A 14,073-nucleotide genomic window follows, 5' to 3' on the forward strand; every position below is an offset into this window, starting at 1 on the left:
AGTCTCCGCCAGGTGGGAGAGCGGGGGGCCTTCTCCAGAGGCGCTGACTGCTTTGCTGGCCCTGACCTGGGGCGGGTGCCAGAATCATCCAGACTCAGTGTAACTGACCCTGGGCGCCTTCCACGCTGAATTTGGAAAGCAAATTCTTCAAAGCAGCTACACAGTCTGCGAAGCTGTTGAAAAAGACCTGCAGAATGATTCTTGACACCCAGGCTCAGGTGTGCAGGCTGCCTGTGTCACCGGTCTGTCATCCCGGCGGCGCTCTCGACACCCAGGCTCGGGTGTGCAGGCTGCCTGTGTCACCGGTCTGTCATCCCGGAGGCGCTCTCAACACCCAGGCTCGGGTGCGCAGGCTGCCTGTGTCACTGGTCTGTCATACCGGCGGCCACCCCAGGGGCTAGGTAGCTGCTTGTTCAGGTCCAGAAGAGGACCCTGCAAATTCCTCCCTTGTTTCTTTGAGATGGAAACACAGCCCCCCTCCCTTCGACTGCGAAGGGGCGGGTGAGGCCAGCCGGCCTCCGCGGGAAGAACGGCTGTGTGCCTGTGGAGGAGACGGTGTTCAGGAGACTCTGCTCAGGTATGCCTTGACCTCCATCACTGTGACTCCCAGACCAGATTCCTCACAGGAAAACAGGGACCAGGCCGCCACCCAGTGTGATGAAAGGAGGTCATCAGAGACATTCCTATGGAAGGGCTGACCCCGGGGCCAGCACCTGTGGATGCTGAACTAAATGACATCTGAATCTCAGCGGGAGGAGCCCGGGCAGCTGGAGCGTGGCCCTGGCCAGTTGTGGTGACAGAATCCCAGGGGTCTCGGGCCTGGAGTTCTGCTCTTCCCAGCTGAGAAGCTTGCAGAGAGGGAGGGACACTCCTGTGCCACCAGAGTTAAACCAGATGAGCTCCCAACCTGGGTGTCCAGCCCTCTGCCCGCCCTGCTGGGCCTGAAGCCCTGAGTGCTGGGGGCCTCGTCCGATGCTGCTTAGTAGCTGTTGTCTGTGAAGAAAGACATGCGGGCAGATGGGGAGCAGTGGTCCTCCTCGCTTGGCTCGGACAGCTCGCCATACTCGCTGTTGTAAAACACCTGGCCTCCGCGGGCCCCCCGGTCAGGCCGCCGCCGCCTCCCCTGGGAGTCAGGGTGCGCCCTGGTCACATCCACATTCTGGTCAGGTCCTTTACAGCTGCCAAGACATGGAAGGTGGAGTTAGTAAGAGAAGAAGGCCGGGTGGCGGGCGGTGCACACTGGCAATCCCAGTACTTTGGGAGGCTGAAGCAGGCAGATGGCTTCAGGCTAGGAGTTAGAGACCAGCCTGGGCAACATGGGGAAACCCCGTCTCTACAAAAAATACAAAAATTACCCAGGCGTGGTGGTGCACGCCTGTGGCCTCAGCTAAGTGAAATAATTGCTTGAGCCCAGGAGGTGGAAGTTTCAGAGAGCCGAGATCATGCCGCTAGCCTGGGCAACAAAGTGAGACCCGGCCTCAAAAACAGACAAACGAACAACGAGGAGGAGGGACCGGACCCCTGTCGGGGTCTGACAGGAACCACCAAGGACACAGCGGAGCATGGGACACGCTCAGACTTCAAAACACACATAGACTAGACTCCAACAGCAAAGCAGATTGATCTGATTCAGCACTCACTGGAGCTTTGTCCGAGCCTGGACACCAGACTGTGAAGAATGTCCAACTTCATCCCCAACCCAGTTCTCACTCTGTCTTGTCCGTCTTGGTGAACGGCACCAAAGTCCCCTCAGCTGCTGGAGCCAAGCACCTTGGGGTTCTCCTTGCTGCCTCCTTCCCCTCATATCCCGTCCATCCAGATCCCATCCAGCCAGAAGTCCTGCCCGTTGTAACTCCAGGACACATGTGGGCTTCTCCATTCTTGGCCCCTCCTGTGGAGTCCGCTGCAGCCTTGCTGGCTCTGACACCCTCCTGCGGACTGCTCTGCTTCCACCATGGCCTCCTGGTGCTCCACCCTTCAGAGAGGTCCTTCAAGTTACACTATGCCATTCTCCTCCTGACACACCCTCCAACGGCTTCCCGTCACTCCACGAAGGAAATCCAAGCTTCTCCCCTCAGCCTAGGAGGTGGTTTCTGCCCCTGCCCTCCTCTATGCCTGCCCCATCCTGCACCATCCTCAGTGCTTTCTTTGCATTTTTTGAAGATGTTGATTGTTTGGTGCTTTGCATGGCGCTACTGAAAACTCTTGACTGTAAGTTTAAAATACTAGTTATTTTACTGTTAGCATTTTCTTCCTCTGGGACTCCCAATTTTATGTATATTGGATATTTTCTATTCCTGTCACTTTATTTCTGATCCTTTTGCCTCTTTTATTTCAGTTTTGTTTTCTTTTCACATCTATCCTGTGTCTGCCACTGTCAGTCTGGTCATACATATTGTCCCTGTCGTGCCCTCATTTTAGAAAGGATTTAGGTTTTTTTCCCCCGAAATGGGGTCTTGCTGTGTTGCCCAGGCTAGACTGCAGTGGCACAATCATGACTCACTGCAGCCTCAACCTTCTGGGCTCAAGCAACTCTCCCACCTCAGCCTGCCGAGTAGCTGCTACCATAGGCGTGGGCCACCACATCCGCTAATTTTTAAAATTATTTGTAGAGACAGGATCTCATTCTGTTGCCCAGGTTGGTCTTGAACTCCAGGCCTCGTCTCCCAAGGTGCTGTGATTACAGGTGAGAGTTACTGCCTGGCCAAATCTATCTTTTATTTCCATTTCTTTCCTGAATTTAGTCTGCTCTCATTTGTATCATCACATTGTCCGTCCATTTCTATTCTGAAATTTTGAATATCAGATTCATGGTGCCGCTGCTTGTTTCGTTAAATGTTTAATTCACGTTGGAGTATTTTGTTCATTTTCCTGCTTAATTTAAACAGTTGTCTACTGGGAAGTTTTAACTCTAATGTTCTGTCTTGTTCCTGTAACTTTGTATGGATGGTGATTTTTTGGGGGTTCGGAATTATTCATGTTAGGATTTTCTACACAGAAAGAGCCACCTCTCCTGTGGGTGGAACTAGGGATTTTGGTGGCATCCTACATTTCTTCACTTAAAAGTGCCACATCAAACCTGTATCTTTGGCATCATCTCAAGTTCCTTTGACTGCCTTCTTCCTTCTGAAGGCTCCATCCATGTTCCGTATCATCCTGTCACCAGGGGCCAGCCAGTCTCTTACCCAAAAGAGCTGGGCCTTCCACTGGCTCCATGCAGCCACGCTGAGTGACCACAAGCCCAGAGTTTCCTGATCTCCTTCCGCCCACAGATGCAGGTGAGAAGCCACATGTATGGGCATGGGCTCTGGCGTCCTAAGTGGGCACTGAAGGGGCTGGATGATGTAACCCAGGAGTGAGGAGCACGTAATCCCCCATGGGGCGAGTGCCGACCAGGGGTTAACAGGAGACAGCGAAGGACCAGACAGATAGATTCCTCCTTCTGCTCCCCACACACCCCACAAGGCACATTCTCTCCTTGCACCTGTGGGGAGAGCACTCTCTATGCCAAGCGAATGCACCCGCCAGTGACCTGTGGAACCTCTTCTTGGCTCATCACGAACAGAGGACAAAGAGCAGTGCCCTCTGCTGCCGATATAGGGTGGTGCAGTTTCTCAAATGCACAAATCCATCCTGGGTGCTTATCTGTCTTCTTCTGACTTCTGGATACTATCTTGCTTCCTTAGGACCCTTATCTTCTGGAACTTTCTTCTTCCTCTACCACCAAGCATCCAAGGAGCTGCACTCCCTTCTGGCTCGCTGCCCTTTCAGAAGCAGGATGGCTGCCCAGTGCCTCGGACTTGACAAGGGAGGTCTCCTCACAGCCCTGTCTCCTCCATCACCCCCTGGTCTGTGTACTGAGTCTCTCTCCTAGCTGAGCCATAGGTGCGGACTGAGCAGCCTTCTTTGATCTCAAGGAGCTGTGCTGTTTTTCAAAGGTGTGCAGAGGTTTGAATTTACGTGGTAATCATCCTCTGCCATACCTTTTACTTAATTACCTTGGTTTTTGCACGTCAAAATGCTGTTTGGTGAAGAAAAATTAGCCCAAAACTATTTCTGTAATGTGACCACCATTAATTTTCCAAAACCAGGTACTAACAGGAGTCACCTAATAAGCCGGGCGCAGTGGCTCATACCTGTAATCCCAGCACTCTGGGAGGCTGAGGCAGGCAGATCAGTTGAGGCCAAGAGTTCAAGATCAGCCTGGCCAATGTGGTGAAACTCTGTCTCTACTAAAAATAAAAAAAAATAGGCTGGGCGCGGTGGCTCAAGCCTGTAATCCCAGCACTTTGGGAGGCCAAGAAAATCCCAGCACTTTGGGAGGCCAAGACAGGCGGATCACGAGGTCAGGAGATCGAGACTATCCTGGCTAACACGGTGAAACCCCGTCTCTACTAAAAAATACAAAAAACTAGCCGGGCGAGGTGGCGGGCACCTGTAGTCCCAGCTACTTGGGAGGCTGAGGCAGGAGAATGGCGTAAACCTGGGAGGCGGAGCTTGCAGTGAGCTCAGATGCAGCCACTGCACTCCAGCCTGGGCGACAGAGCGAGACTCTGTCTCAAAAAAATAAAAAAATAAAAAATAAATAAATAAATAGCTGGGCATGGTGGCGCACTCTTATAATCTCAGCTACTCAAGAGGCTGAAGCAGAAGAATCACCTGAACCTGGGAGGCGGAGGTTGCGGTGAGCTGAGATCACACCACTGCACTCCAGCTTGTGAGACAGAGTGAGACCCTGTCTCAAAATAAATAAATAAAATAAAGTGAATCTTTTAAGTAGACACTAAAGTCTTTGTTCAATCTATACGCTTAAAAGTTTCAATGTTCAAGTTGGCCAAAACTGCTTTTCCCCTGGCTATCATGTTGAGCAAATAGAGTTCACTTTCCATCTGGACAGGCATATGTGGGTATTTCTGTTGCCAAAATACATCCCAGCTTGTGGGCGAAGGATGACCCAGGTGCCGAGGCAAGGGACTGAAGGCACAAACTGTTTCGGTATAATACAGAAAACAGTTAGAATAAGAATAGTCATAATACAAATTAGATAGATGATCATGGACATTCTTGATCATTAGCATAAACATTATTACTCACTAGCTTTTGATATTAGTCTTTGATGTGTTACTCATATTACCAAGGAATAACCGGCGGGTATAGGGTCAGGTGCTGAAGGGACATGGTGAGAAGTGACCGAGAAGGCAAGAGGTGAACCCTCTGTCACGCCCTCGTAAGGGCCGCTTGAGGGCTCCTTGGTCAAGCGGTAATGCCAGTGTCTGGGAAGGCACCCGTTCCTTAGCAGACCACGAAAGGGAGTCTCTTTTCCTTGGAGGAGTCAGGGAACACCCTGCTCCACCAGCTTCTCGTGGAAGGCTGGATATGGTCCAGGCCTGCCCACAGTCATCTGGAGGCCTAAACCCCTGTCGTGCAGTGCTCCAATGGTCACGTTCCTTGTCCACTTTCATGCTCCTCCCGTACTGCTGGTTCCTCTTTGAAGTTCTTAGAAGACAGCGGTAGAAGAAATAGTGAAAGTCTTAAAGTCTTTGATCTTTCTTGTAAGTGCATAGAAGAAAACGCTGATGTATGCTGCCTTTCCTGTCTGCTTTGGCTACCTAGCAGGGAAAGGCCCCCTGTCCCACGGTCACATGACTTGCTTGACCTTGTCAATCACTTGGACGACTCACTCTCCTTACCCTGCTCCCTTGTCTTGCATGCAGTAAATATCAGTGCGCCCAGCCGTTCGAGGCCACTAGCGGTCTCCGCATCTTGGTGGTAGTGGTTCCCCGGCCCAGCTGTTTTCTCTTTATCTCTTTGTCTTGTGTCTTTGTTTCTTACGATCTCTCATCTCCACAGATGGGGAGAACACCCGCTAAGCTCTGTAGGGCCAGACCCTACACCAGCCAGTTCAGATTACAGTATCTACCTGGCTTCTGCAGCCACTGGATGAAGTTCAGCGGTTTTGGGGCTGGGGCGGCCTCCCCAACCTGGAGGAGGGTGTGTGTGCCCTGGGCATGGTGGGTTCTGTGTGGTGTCAGAAAGACACAGCATCTGAGCTCTGTCAGGTGACAGGGAGGTGTTGGGACCAGCACGCACGTGGTCAGCATGCGACGGGGAGGGGCTCCTGTGGTGCCAGGTGAGGAGGGGAGTCTCAGGGCAGCTCACCTTGAACATGTAAAAAGGTCATAGGGAGCCACGAGAGGTTCCGGGAAGAGGGCTGGGCACACCCAGGCCCCAGCCTCCCTCCTCCAGGGGAAGGCAGTGTCAACACCTGCAGTGCAGGAGGCTCACGAAGCCCTTACCTGAAGCTGCTTTCTCGTCTATGCCTGCTGTCTATCTGCTCAAACTCCTCCGAGGCCAGCACCATCCCACTGTCCGTCTGGTTGTCCTGTGTGAAGAGGACACGCCAGGCTGTGGGCCCCGCCTGAGGCCCTCCTGCAGGGCAGCCACCCCCAGCCAGGACAGCGCGGCTGACCTAACACCTGTCCCTGGGAAACTGAGCTGGAAACAAGGCATCCATTCCATCCAACATGCCCCTGCCACGGAGGGAGACACTGAGGTCGGGTGGCTGTGTCTGGCCCGTGGACACCTCACACTGGGGGACCTCCATGGTGGCCAAGCATATGCTCAATGTGCAAAGAGTAGGAGCCGCGGGAGAACCAGGGAGAGGACTTACAACCCGGCAGCTCGTAGTTCAAAAAAACGGTCATTGTGAGGCTGCCTCCCGACCTGGGGACTTTGTTACCCTTTGACTGTGGCTTGGTGTGGTTTTTATTTTGAATCACACGGGAGGGAAACTGCGATCTTTTCAGAGTCCCCCAGCGTCTTCAAGTGGCCCTGGAGGCAGGAACCCAGGTCCCTGAGGTCTGGCCAAGGGCTCCCATGGGGCCCCTCTGCCCAGCGCTCACTGACCAGGCCCAGGACTCCCAAACCTGCCACTGAGGAGGAGGAGCTGTCCTTCCACTGGGGTTTCTGCACTGCTGAGGAGGGCAGGCCTTGTGTGGGGGTGACGAGGGCATAGGACAGAAAGCAGCTGTGAGACGTGGCATCGTAGGAGGGCCCAAATGTGCCCAAGGCTCTCCCTGGACTTGCATTTTCTTTTTTTGAGATGGAGTCTCGCTCTGTCGCCCAGGCTGGAGTGCAGTGGCGCGATCTCGGCTCACTGCAAGCTCCGCCTCTTGGGTTCACGCCATTCTCCTGCCTCAGCCTCCTGAGTAGCTGGGACTACAGGCGACCACCACCACGCCCAGCTAATTTTTTGTATTTTCGGTAGAGACGGGGTTTCACCATGTTAGCTAGGATGGTCTCGATCTTCTGACCTCATGATCCACCCGCCTCGGCCTCCCAAAGTGCTTGGATTACAGGCGTGAGCCACCATGCCCGGCCTGGACTTGCACTTTCAAAGGATAGTCTTTTCTGTTAAAAAGCCTGCACTTGGTTTCTGCCATTTGCCTTACGAATTTCCGAGGCTGCCTCCCGAGGCGGCCCCAGCCCTGACCCGAGAGCACAGCCCCCGCCCTTCGTGTGAAGTACCACAGAAGCCTTGTAGGTGATTGGGGTCATGGGGAATTCTTCAAATGTCTTCATCCGGGAGGAACCACGGGTCTGAGTCCCTCTGGCCAGGCACCCGGGAAAGGACACCCAGTTGTAATACCTGCGGGGAGAAATCAGAAGGTACTGAGGAACGCACCCCAACAACTCTCCTTGAAGTTCTCTCTGCTCTCCCTGTGCCTCCTCTTCTCCTGGAAAGGACCCCCAGCCTGGGGCAGGAGTACGGACGGGCCTGGGTCTGAGCGCTGGCAGGGGCTCCTCCGTGGGCCTGGCCTCAGATGTCTACCCCACAGCCTCAGCAGCAAGGCCTGGGTGTGCACCCCCAGCCTGGGCCGTGTTTCCTGCCGAGGCCACTGCTGAGCTCTGTGATGGGAAGTGAGGGGCATGGAGCTCCTCCTGGGGATGGGCTACCCTGGGCCAGCCAGGCAGCCCTGGGGCTGCAAGCTGCCGACTGCCCTGCCCACACGTGTGTGCACTAAGGCACATGTTGCAGGGTTGGTGGAAGGAGCCTGGCAAAATCCAGCTCACTGTGGTTGTCCCCGAGGCCTAGCCCTGCCTTGTGCTGGGGCAGAGCCTGCATCTCAGCAGCGCTGGTGTGAATGTGGGCGGCACAGCCATCCTGAGTGTGAAATGCCAGGGATAAGAGAGCCTAGGCAGAGTTCTGGGAATTAAGTTACGTTCTCCTCCTGACCATGCCTCGGTTGGAGACCTTCCCTCCTCCCCAGGACTCTTGGGGACTCACCCCCAGACTAGTCAGTGATTTAGATAATCAGAGACTCCTGGGAGGAATATTGGCCCAAACACAGTCCACTCCACCTCTCTGTGAGAAAAGTACCCTTGTCGGGAGCGGTGGCTCAAGCCTGTAATCCCAGCACTTTGGGAGGCCAAGACGGGCGGATCATGAGGTCAGGAGATCGAGACCATCCTGACTAACACAGTGAAACCCCGTCTCTACTAAAAATACAAAAAATTAGCCGGGCGTGGTGGCGGCGCTTGTAGTCCCAGCTACCAGGAGGCTGAGGCAGGAGAATGGTGTGAACCCAGGAGGCAGAGCTTGCAGCGAGCCAAGATCGTGGCACCGCACTCCAGCCTGGGCGACAGAGCGAGACTCCATCTCAAAAAAAAAAAAGAAAAAGAAGTACCCTTGATGTTGGGGTGAGGGGACACTGGTGGGTGGACAGGACTCAAAAACAAGCACACAGCCAGGTCACATGGCCTTGGAGGGGACCTGCAGTGGGTCATTTAAAGCCACTCTGTGCTCTGGGTTCATGCACACTGGTCTCTGATGTCGCATGATTTGCTTTCCCCTAAAGACGCAGAGGGATAAAATGCACCCTGTCCACATGGCTTTCTCCCCCCCATTCCTGGACCCACAGGACAGCTGACCTGGCTGCCAGGCTGTGGCGCTGCAGGCTTGGCGGGCTGTCCTCAGCGTCAGCCTGGGCGATGTGCAGGGCCACGGTGGACACCTTCGAGAAGCTGCCCTCTTCTGAGCTCTGAGAGCCACGTGGGGCCATGCAGGCCACCTCTTCCTCCTGGTGGGAACAGGAGAAGCAGCCGGGCCAGAAACCACCAGCTGCTTCCCTCAGCCCTCGGCCCTGCACTCGGGACTACTTGGGCTCCTGAGCCCTGAAATAGGGTCCTAACAGACCATGCGGGCACGTGAGTGCTCCAAGGAGGAATTGAGCTCATGCTAGAAGCCAGCACATTTCAGCCATCACGACAGGTAAGGGGTCAAGGTAGCAGAATGCCGGCTGTGCCAACCTCACCAAATTCTCCCAACAGCCCTTCCAGGTACCACGTTTATGGATAAGGCAAGTGGGGCAGGCCAGGGCTCGGCCAGATCATCCGTCCTCCAGTCCCCGGCTGAGCCTGCAGCCTCAGGAACTGGGGCCAGCACTTCCTACCTTCTCTGGATGGAACTAGACCCACAGCACCCACCCCAGTCCCTAGGCCTGGGCAACAGGCCGCTCCCTGGTCCTTGCTCCAGGCCCCACTTTGAGCTGGGTCATGAGCAGGTCCACCCCCTACCCTGGAGGAGCACCACGTGGGGAGGGAGAGACGTCAGGACACACAGGTCAGGCAGGGGTCCGTGTGCTCAGTGGAGTGGGGGACAGAACCGGGACCAGCTGAAGGAATGCATCATGATGATGCCAGCGAGATGGGGCTGCCTCACAGGCCAGTGGGGACCAGCCTAGGATTCCCCTTGGGCAGGGACAGGCTCTGACTATCCACACAGCATCTGGAACAGGCAGCGTAGGTGTGCAGTGGGTGTGTGCTCAATAGAAAGATGCAAGGGTGTGGGGATGAGGTGTGGGTAGGGGCCCAGGACCGCACCACCCAAGCCTAGAGGTGGGCAGAGCCTAGAGGGGCTTGGAGAGGCAGCTGGGGCCAGGGACCCAGAGCAGGGGCCAAAGGCCATAGTAGAACAGGGTGGGGAAGGGGCTCACTTGCAGGCCCCCGCCCTGGAGCAGGTTCCCCAGGATCTCCACCAGCTCCGAGAACGCAGGTCTCGCCTTGGGGTCTCCAGACCAGCAGTTCAGCATGATGCGGCGTCTGCAGGATCACGTGGGCTGCTGGACCGCGTGCACCCCACCCCCGCCCCAGCACCTTCAGTTCCCCAGCCTTCCTGGGCCCTCTCACCCACTCTGCCCTCCTCCTGACACGTGCCCCACCCTTGTCCGGCTACCTTCGTTCCTCCTTCAAGTGTTAGCCCAGCGTCGCCTCCTGGTGATGCTTTCCCTGAACACCCAGCTCTGTCTGTTCCAACAGCACCTGGCCTTCCCTCCTGGTGCCCATCGCAGCTAAGCCACAGACTACCCGTGTGTCTTGAGGGTGGTGCCCAGGCCTGTCCTACTGGCCCTGGCTTCCCTGATGCCACCTTCTCATGGCCACAATCCCCACGCCCCCTATGCTTCCTGCCCCCAACACCTGCAGGGCCATGGGGAGGCTCACATGGCAGGAGTGGCCAGCTCCGGGGCCCTCATCCTCGTGCCGTCTCTCAGCCGCTGGCAGAACTCCTCATTGATCTGCACCCCAGGGTATGGGGAGGCCCCTGACAACAAGAAGGGGAGGTGGGTGGGGAGCAAGCCCCCCCAAGTCACCCCATCTGTCCCTTCCCCCATCCCCATGGTGGGGTGGAGACAGCTCATCTGACCCTGCTCTACCTGGAACCTGGGCAGGTCGCTGCCCTCCCCAGTTCTAGTTCTTCATCTGGTTAAAAGAGGACTGTGCCGCCTGCTTGTTAGGGGTGCCAAGAGCATCCACGCACTGGCAACACGGTGGACATCATGGTTACCAGATCATCAGTGGCGGGGGAGCCGCCTGCAGTCAGTTTCAACAAAGCCTCTCTCCCCTCTCACTGCTTCTGATGCTCCCCGCCAGCCCTGCTGCTCCCTGTCCTGGATCGCTGACCTCCCTCCTTGGGCCGCTCTGGCTGACCCAAGCTCTCACGCCTCCTACACTCTTCCTGCTCCTTTAGTTTCTGTAATACCATGTATCACTGTTGCCACTTGCTGACGTTTTAACTTATTCAAGTTCACTGCCCTACCCTGGCCTGGAGACTTCATCATGCTCGCAGTGGAGCCTGCACTCCCACATGGAGCTCTTGCAGTAGGCATGTCCATCCGCTGACTGAGCCCTGAGTTCCCTCTGGGGCTGCCACGTGAACAGGCTCAGCCCTGGCCCAGGCTTCAGCGTGCACCCCACAGAGGGTGGCCCACATTGGAGGCAAAGTCCTCTCGGAGGCTGGGCCAGGCTGGGGAGAGGTGGGGGGCTCTTGGTGGCCCACAAACCCCGTGCTTCAGAACAACCTGGCACATACCTCCAGGTGCCCAGGCCCTTACTCCAGGAGGGCTGGTCATGTAACCTGCCACCAGTGACCTCGCCTCCTCTCCCCACCGGCACCCCATCCTGCACTCACCCAGAGAGAAGATCTCCCAGAGCAGCACCCCAAAGGACCACACGTCACTCTGCGTGGTGTACACCTTGTCAAAGATGCTTTCAGGGGCCATCCACTTCAGGGGCAGCCGGGCCTGGGGAGGCAGAGGGAAGCATGTCCCACGGTGGACAGGAGGAAAGGGCTGAGGCCAGGCGCTCTGGCACCCCCTAGCAGGGCCCTCTGCCTGGGTTGAAGGTGTCTCCCTGCTGCTGTCCTCCTGGATCTGTCTGGGACCCCTCTTCCCCTGAGCTCTCAGGGGAGGGGCATCGGGAGAGACTGCAGGCCTTCTTCCAGCCCTACACCCCCAACCCAGCCTCCTGATGAAACGCACCCCTGCACACTCTCACCATCTCCCCTGACAAGCACGCTCTATCTACTCACTGTCCCTACCCTAGAAGCTGGACCATCACTCCTGACGCCTTCCTCCTGGGCTCCTGAGGCATCTCCGCCACCAGCTATCTCTCTCCCTCTCATGGTCTCTACCTGGGAGCCCTGAGGGCCAGGGTCCTTCTGGACTAGCCTCTACCTCCACCCCAGCACCCCTACTCCCCTCTCTTCCCAGCCTACAGTGTCAGGGGGGTTTCTGTAAGTGCACACCTGATCCTTCCCTCCAACCAGCGGCCACACTGGGCTGGATGGCCCATCATGCCCAGGCCCTGGGCCCATCCTGTTCCTCCACCTCTCTCTGACACCCTTCCTCTCCCAGGGGCGGAACCCTGACCCGCCTTGGAGGCTCATCCAGGCACCTCCTGCCCTGCCTGAGCTCCACTCATGAGACACACTCCGCCTCCTGAGTTCCACATACTCCACCAAGCTGGTCCATCTCTAGGACAGATGCCACGCAATGCCTTGCACACACAGGCACCACAGGGCAGGCCCTGGGATTCAAGGCCCACTGCATGGACCACGGCACTGGGCAAAGCACAAGCTCCAATCGGAGCACTGGGGCCCCACTTGTCAACTCCCGTCTCCACTTCCTTGCCCCAGGATGCCTAAGTTGTGGCGGGGGGGTGGTCACTAGGGTCCTCTGGGGACAGGGAGCCCCCCAGCAGCTGGGCAGGTGGCTGGCCAACCAAGGAGCTCATATCACCCTGTGCCAGCACTCCCTCTCCTGGACAGGCAGTCTGTGGTCCCACCCCATCGCCTATTTCGCCCCACATTCCCTCTCCTCAATGGCCTGCACTCACGCTGCCCTTGCGGACGTAATCAGGGTCTTTGTAGATGTCCCGGGCAAGGCCAAAGTCACAGATCTTCACCACGTCGCTTTCTGACAGCAGAATGTTCCGAGCAGCCAGGTCTCTGTGGATGCACTGGGGTGCAGGGAGGCGCAAGGGGGGCTGTCAGTGCAGGCCCCTGGGGTAACACCCACACCCGAAACTCCAGGGTGCCCAAGCAGTGGGGACCGTGGGGGTGCCCTGCCTGTGGGGAAGGATTTCTATCCATCTCCAGGACTCATCATGGAGACAGCTTGTGGAATTGTGGGGAAGCAGAGAAAGTCGTGGAGTCAAACAGACTCTGCTGCTGACCAGCCAAGAGACTTTGGGAGGTCAACTCCCTGCTTTGGGCAGTTTCCTCCTCTGCAAAGTGGGAGATACGCTAATGGACCTCAGAACCACTGCAGGGTGGAGTCTGAACCAAGCACTTCTTGGCTGCTGGTGGGGACGCAGCCACCCTGTCCCCGTCTGAAGGGCCTTCGGGAAGCTCACCTTTCGGGAAGCCAGGAACTCCATCCCTCTGGCTACCTGGAAGCTGTAGCAGACAAGATCTTCCATGGTCAGCGGGCTCAGCCACAGGTCCTCAGCTGCACAGCGGAGCGAGGTGGGCTCAGGAGGTGCCTCCGCCACCGCCTCCATCTACCCAGCCCCAGGGAGCAGCTAACAAGCATTTCAGCCCCTCTCCTGCCCCCTCAGCCTCCGGAGCACCCACGTCCTCCTCCCAGAGCAGTAAATACTGTTGCTCTGTGGGGGCTTGGCACTTGCTGCTTGGCCCTCAACTGCCTGCCTGGTCTGCAGGGCAATTTCCTATTCAGCCTGTGATGACCCAGTCAATCCTAGAACACCTGTGTGAAAACTGTCCCCGAGGTGTCTTCCCTTCCTAAGGCAGAGCCCATTCCACACTCTCCCATCAAAGCCCCCACCGAGGGCCCCAGGCTGGGTTTCCCTGGGGTGCCTGATCATGGTATCTAACCGGGCCTGTCAGGCACCAGGAAAGGGGAAGCAGCCGGGCTCTAACCGTCTTTGTCTGGAGAAGCCCGCCTCGCTCCGCCCTCGTTCTTCGGGAACCGAGCAAAGAGGACCCTGTCGCTGCTCCCTGGCCTCCGATCCAGCCTGGCCAGCTCCACCATGGCGCGGAGGCGTCCGCGCTGCTCGGGAGACTTCTCCTGCGGATACAGGAAGCTGGTTCGAGGGCGCCCAGGCGTCCACGGCAGAGGCGCCTCCATTCCCCCGCCGCCCGTGGCGCCCCGCAGGCCGCCCACTCACTGCATAGGGGCTGAAGGTCTCCCGCTTGGCGCGCAGGAAGTTGGAGAGGTTGCCGTACTTGCAGTACTCCACGATCACCATGAGGGGGCCTGCGGCGGGACGGGGCCG

The 14,073-nt window shown here is 57.0% G+C and overlaps 1 protein-coding gene across 3 annotated transcripts in view; it reads right to left on the reverse strand.

Annotated features, from left to right (window-relative positions):
- Positions 1 to 355: 355 nt before the first annotated feature.
- The window catches only part of FLT4 (fms-related tyrosine kinase 4), a 27,664-nt gene continuing 13,946 nt past the window's right edge, over positions 356 to 14,073 (reverse strand). The window contains exons 20-30 of one of the 3 annotated variants that reach the window (XM_011951722.1): positions 13,966 to 14,054; positions 13,718 to 13,865; positions 13,192 to 13,286; positions 12,673 to 12,795; positions 11,468 to 11,579; positions 10,501 to 10,600; positions 9,996 to 10,101; positions 8,932 to 9,080; positions 7,528 to 7,648; positions 6,297 to 6,382; positions 356 to 1,178 (exon numbers count right to left, since the gene is read on the reverse strand). In XM_011951722.1, coding sequence (XP_011807112.1) covers positions 980 to 1,178; positions 6,297 to 6,382; positions 7,528 to 7,648; positions 8,932 to 9,080; positions 9,996 to 10,101; positions 10,501 to 10,600; positions 11,468 to 11,579; positions 12,673 to 12,795; positions 13,192 to 13,286; positions 13,718 to 13,865; positions 13,966 to 14,054 — 1,328 coding nt within the window. In that variant the 3' untranslated portion in view covers positions 356 to 979. Of the gene's footprint in view, positions 1,179 to 5,076; positions 5,610 to 6,296; positions 6,383 to 7,527; positions 7,649 to 8,931; positions 9,081 to 9,995; positions 10,102 to 10,500; positions 10,601 to 11,467; positions 11,580 to 12,672; positions 12,796 to 13,191; positions 13,287 to 13,717; positions 13,866 to 13,965; positions 14,055 to 14,073 lie in introns of those variants that run through there. The other 2 variants (XM_011951724.1, XM_011951723.1) reach the window with 2 other exon arrangements.

The sequence above is a fragment of the Colobus angolensis genome, unplaced genomic scaffold, assembly GCF_000951035.1.
Source record: "Colobus angolensis palliatus isolate OR3802 unplaced genomic scaffold, Cang.pa_1.0 Scaffold325, whole genome shotgun sequence".
Classification (NCBI taxonomy): Eukaryota; Metazoa; Chordata; class Mammalia; order Primates; family Cercopithecidae; genus Colobus; species Colobus angolensis.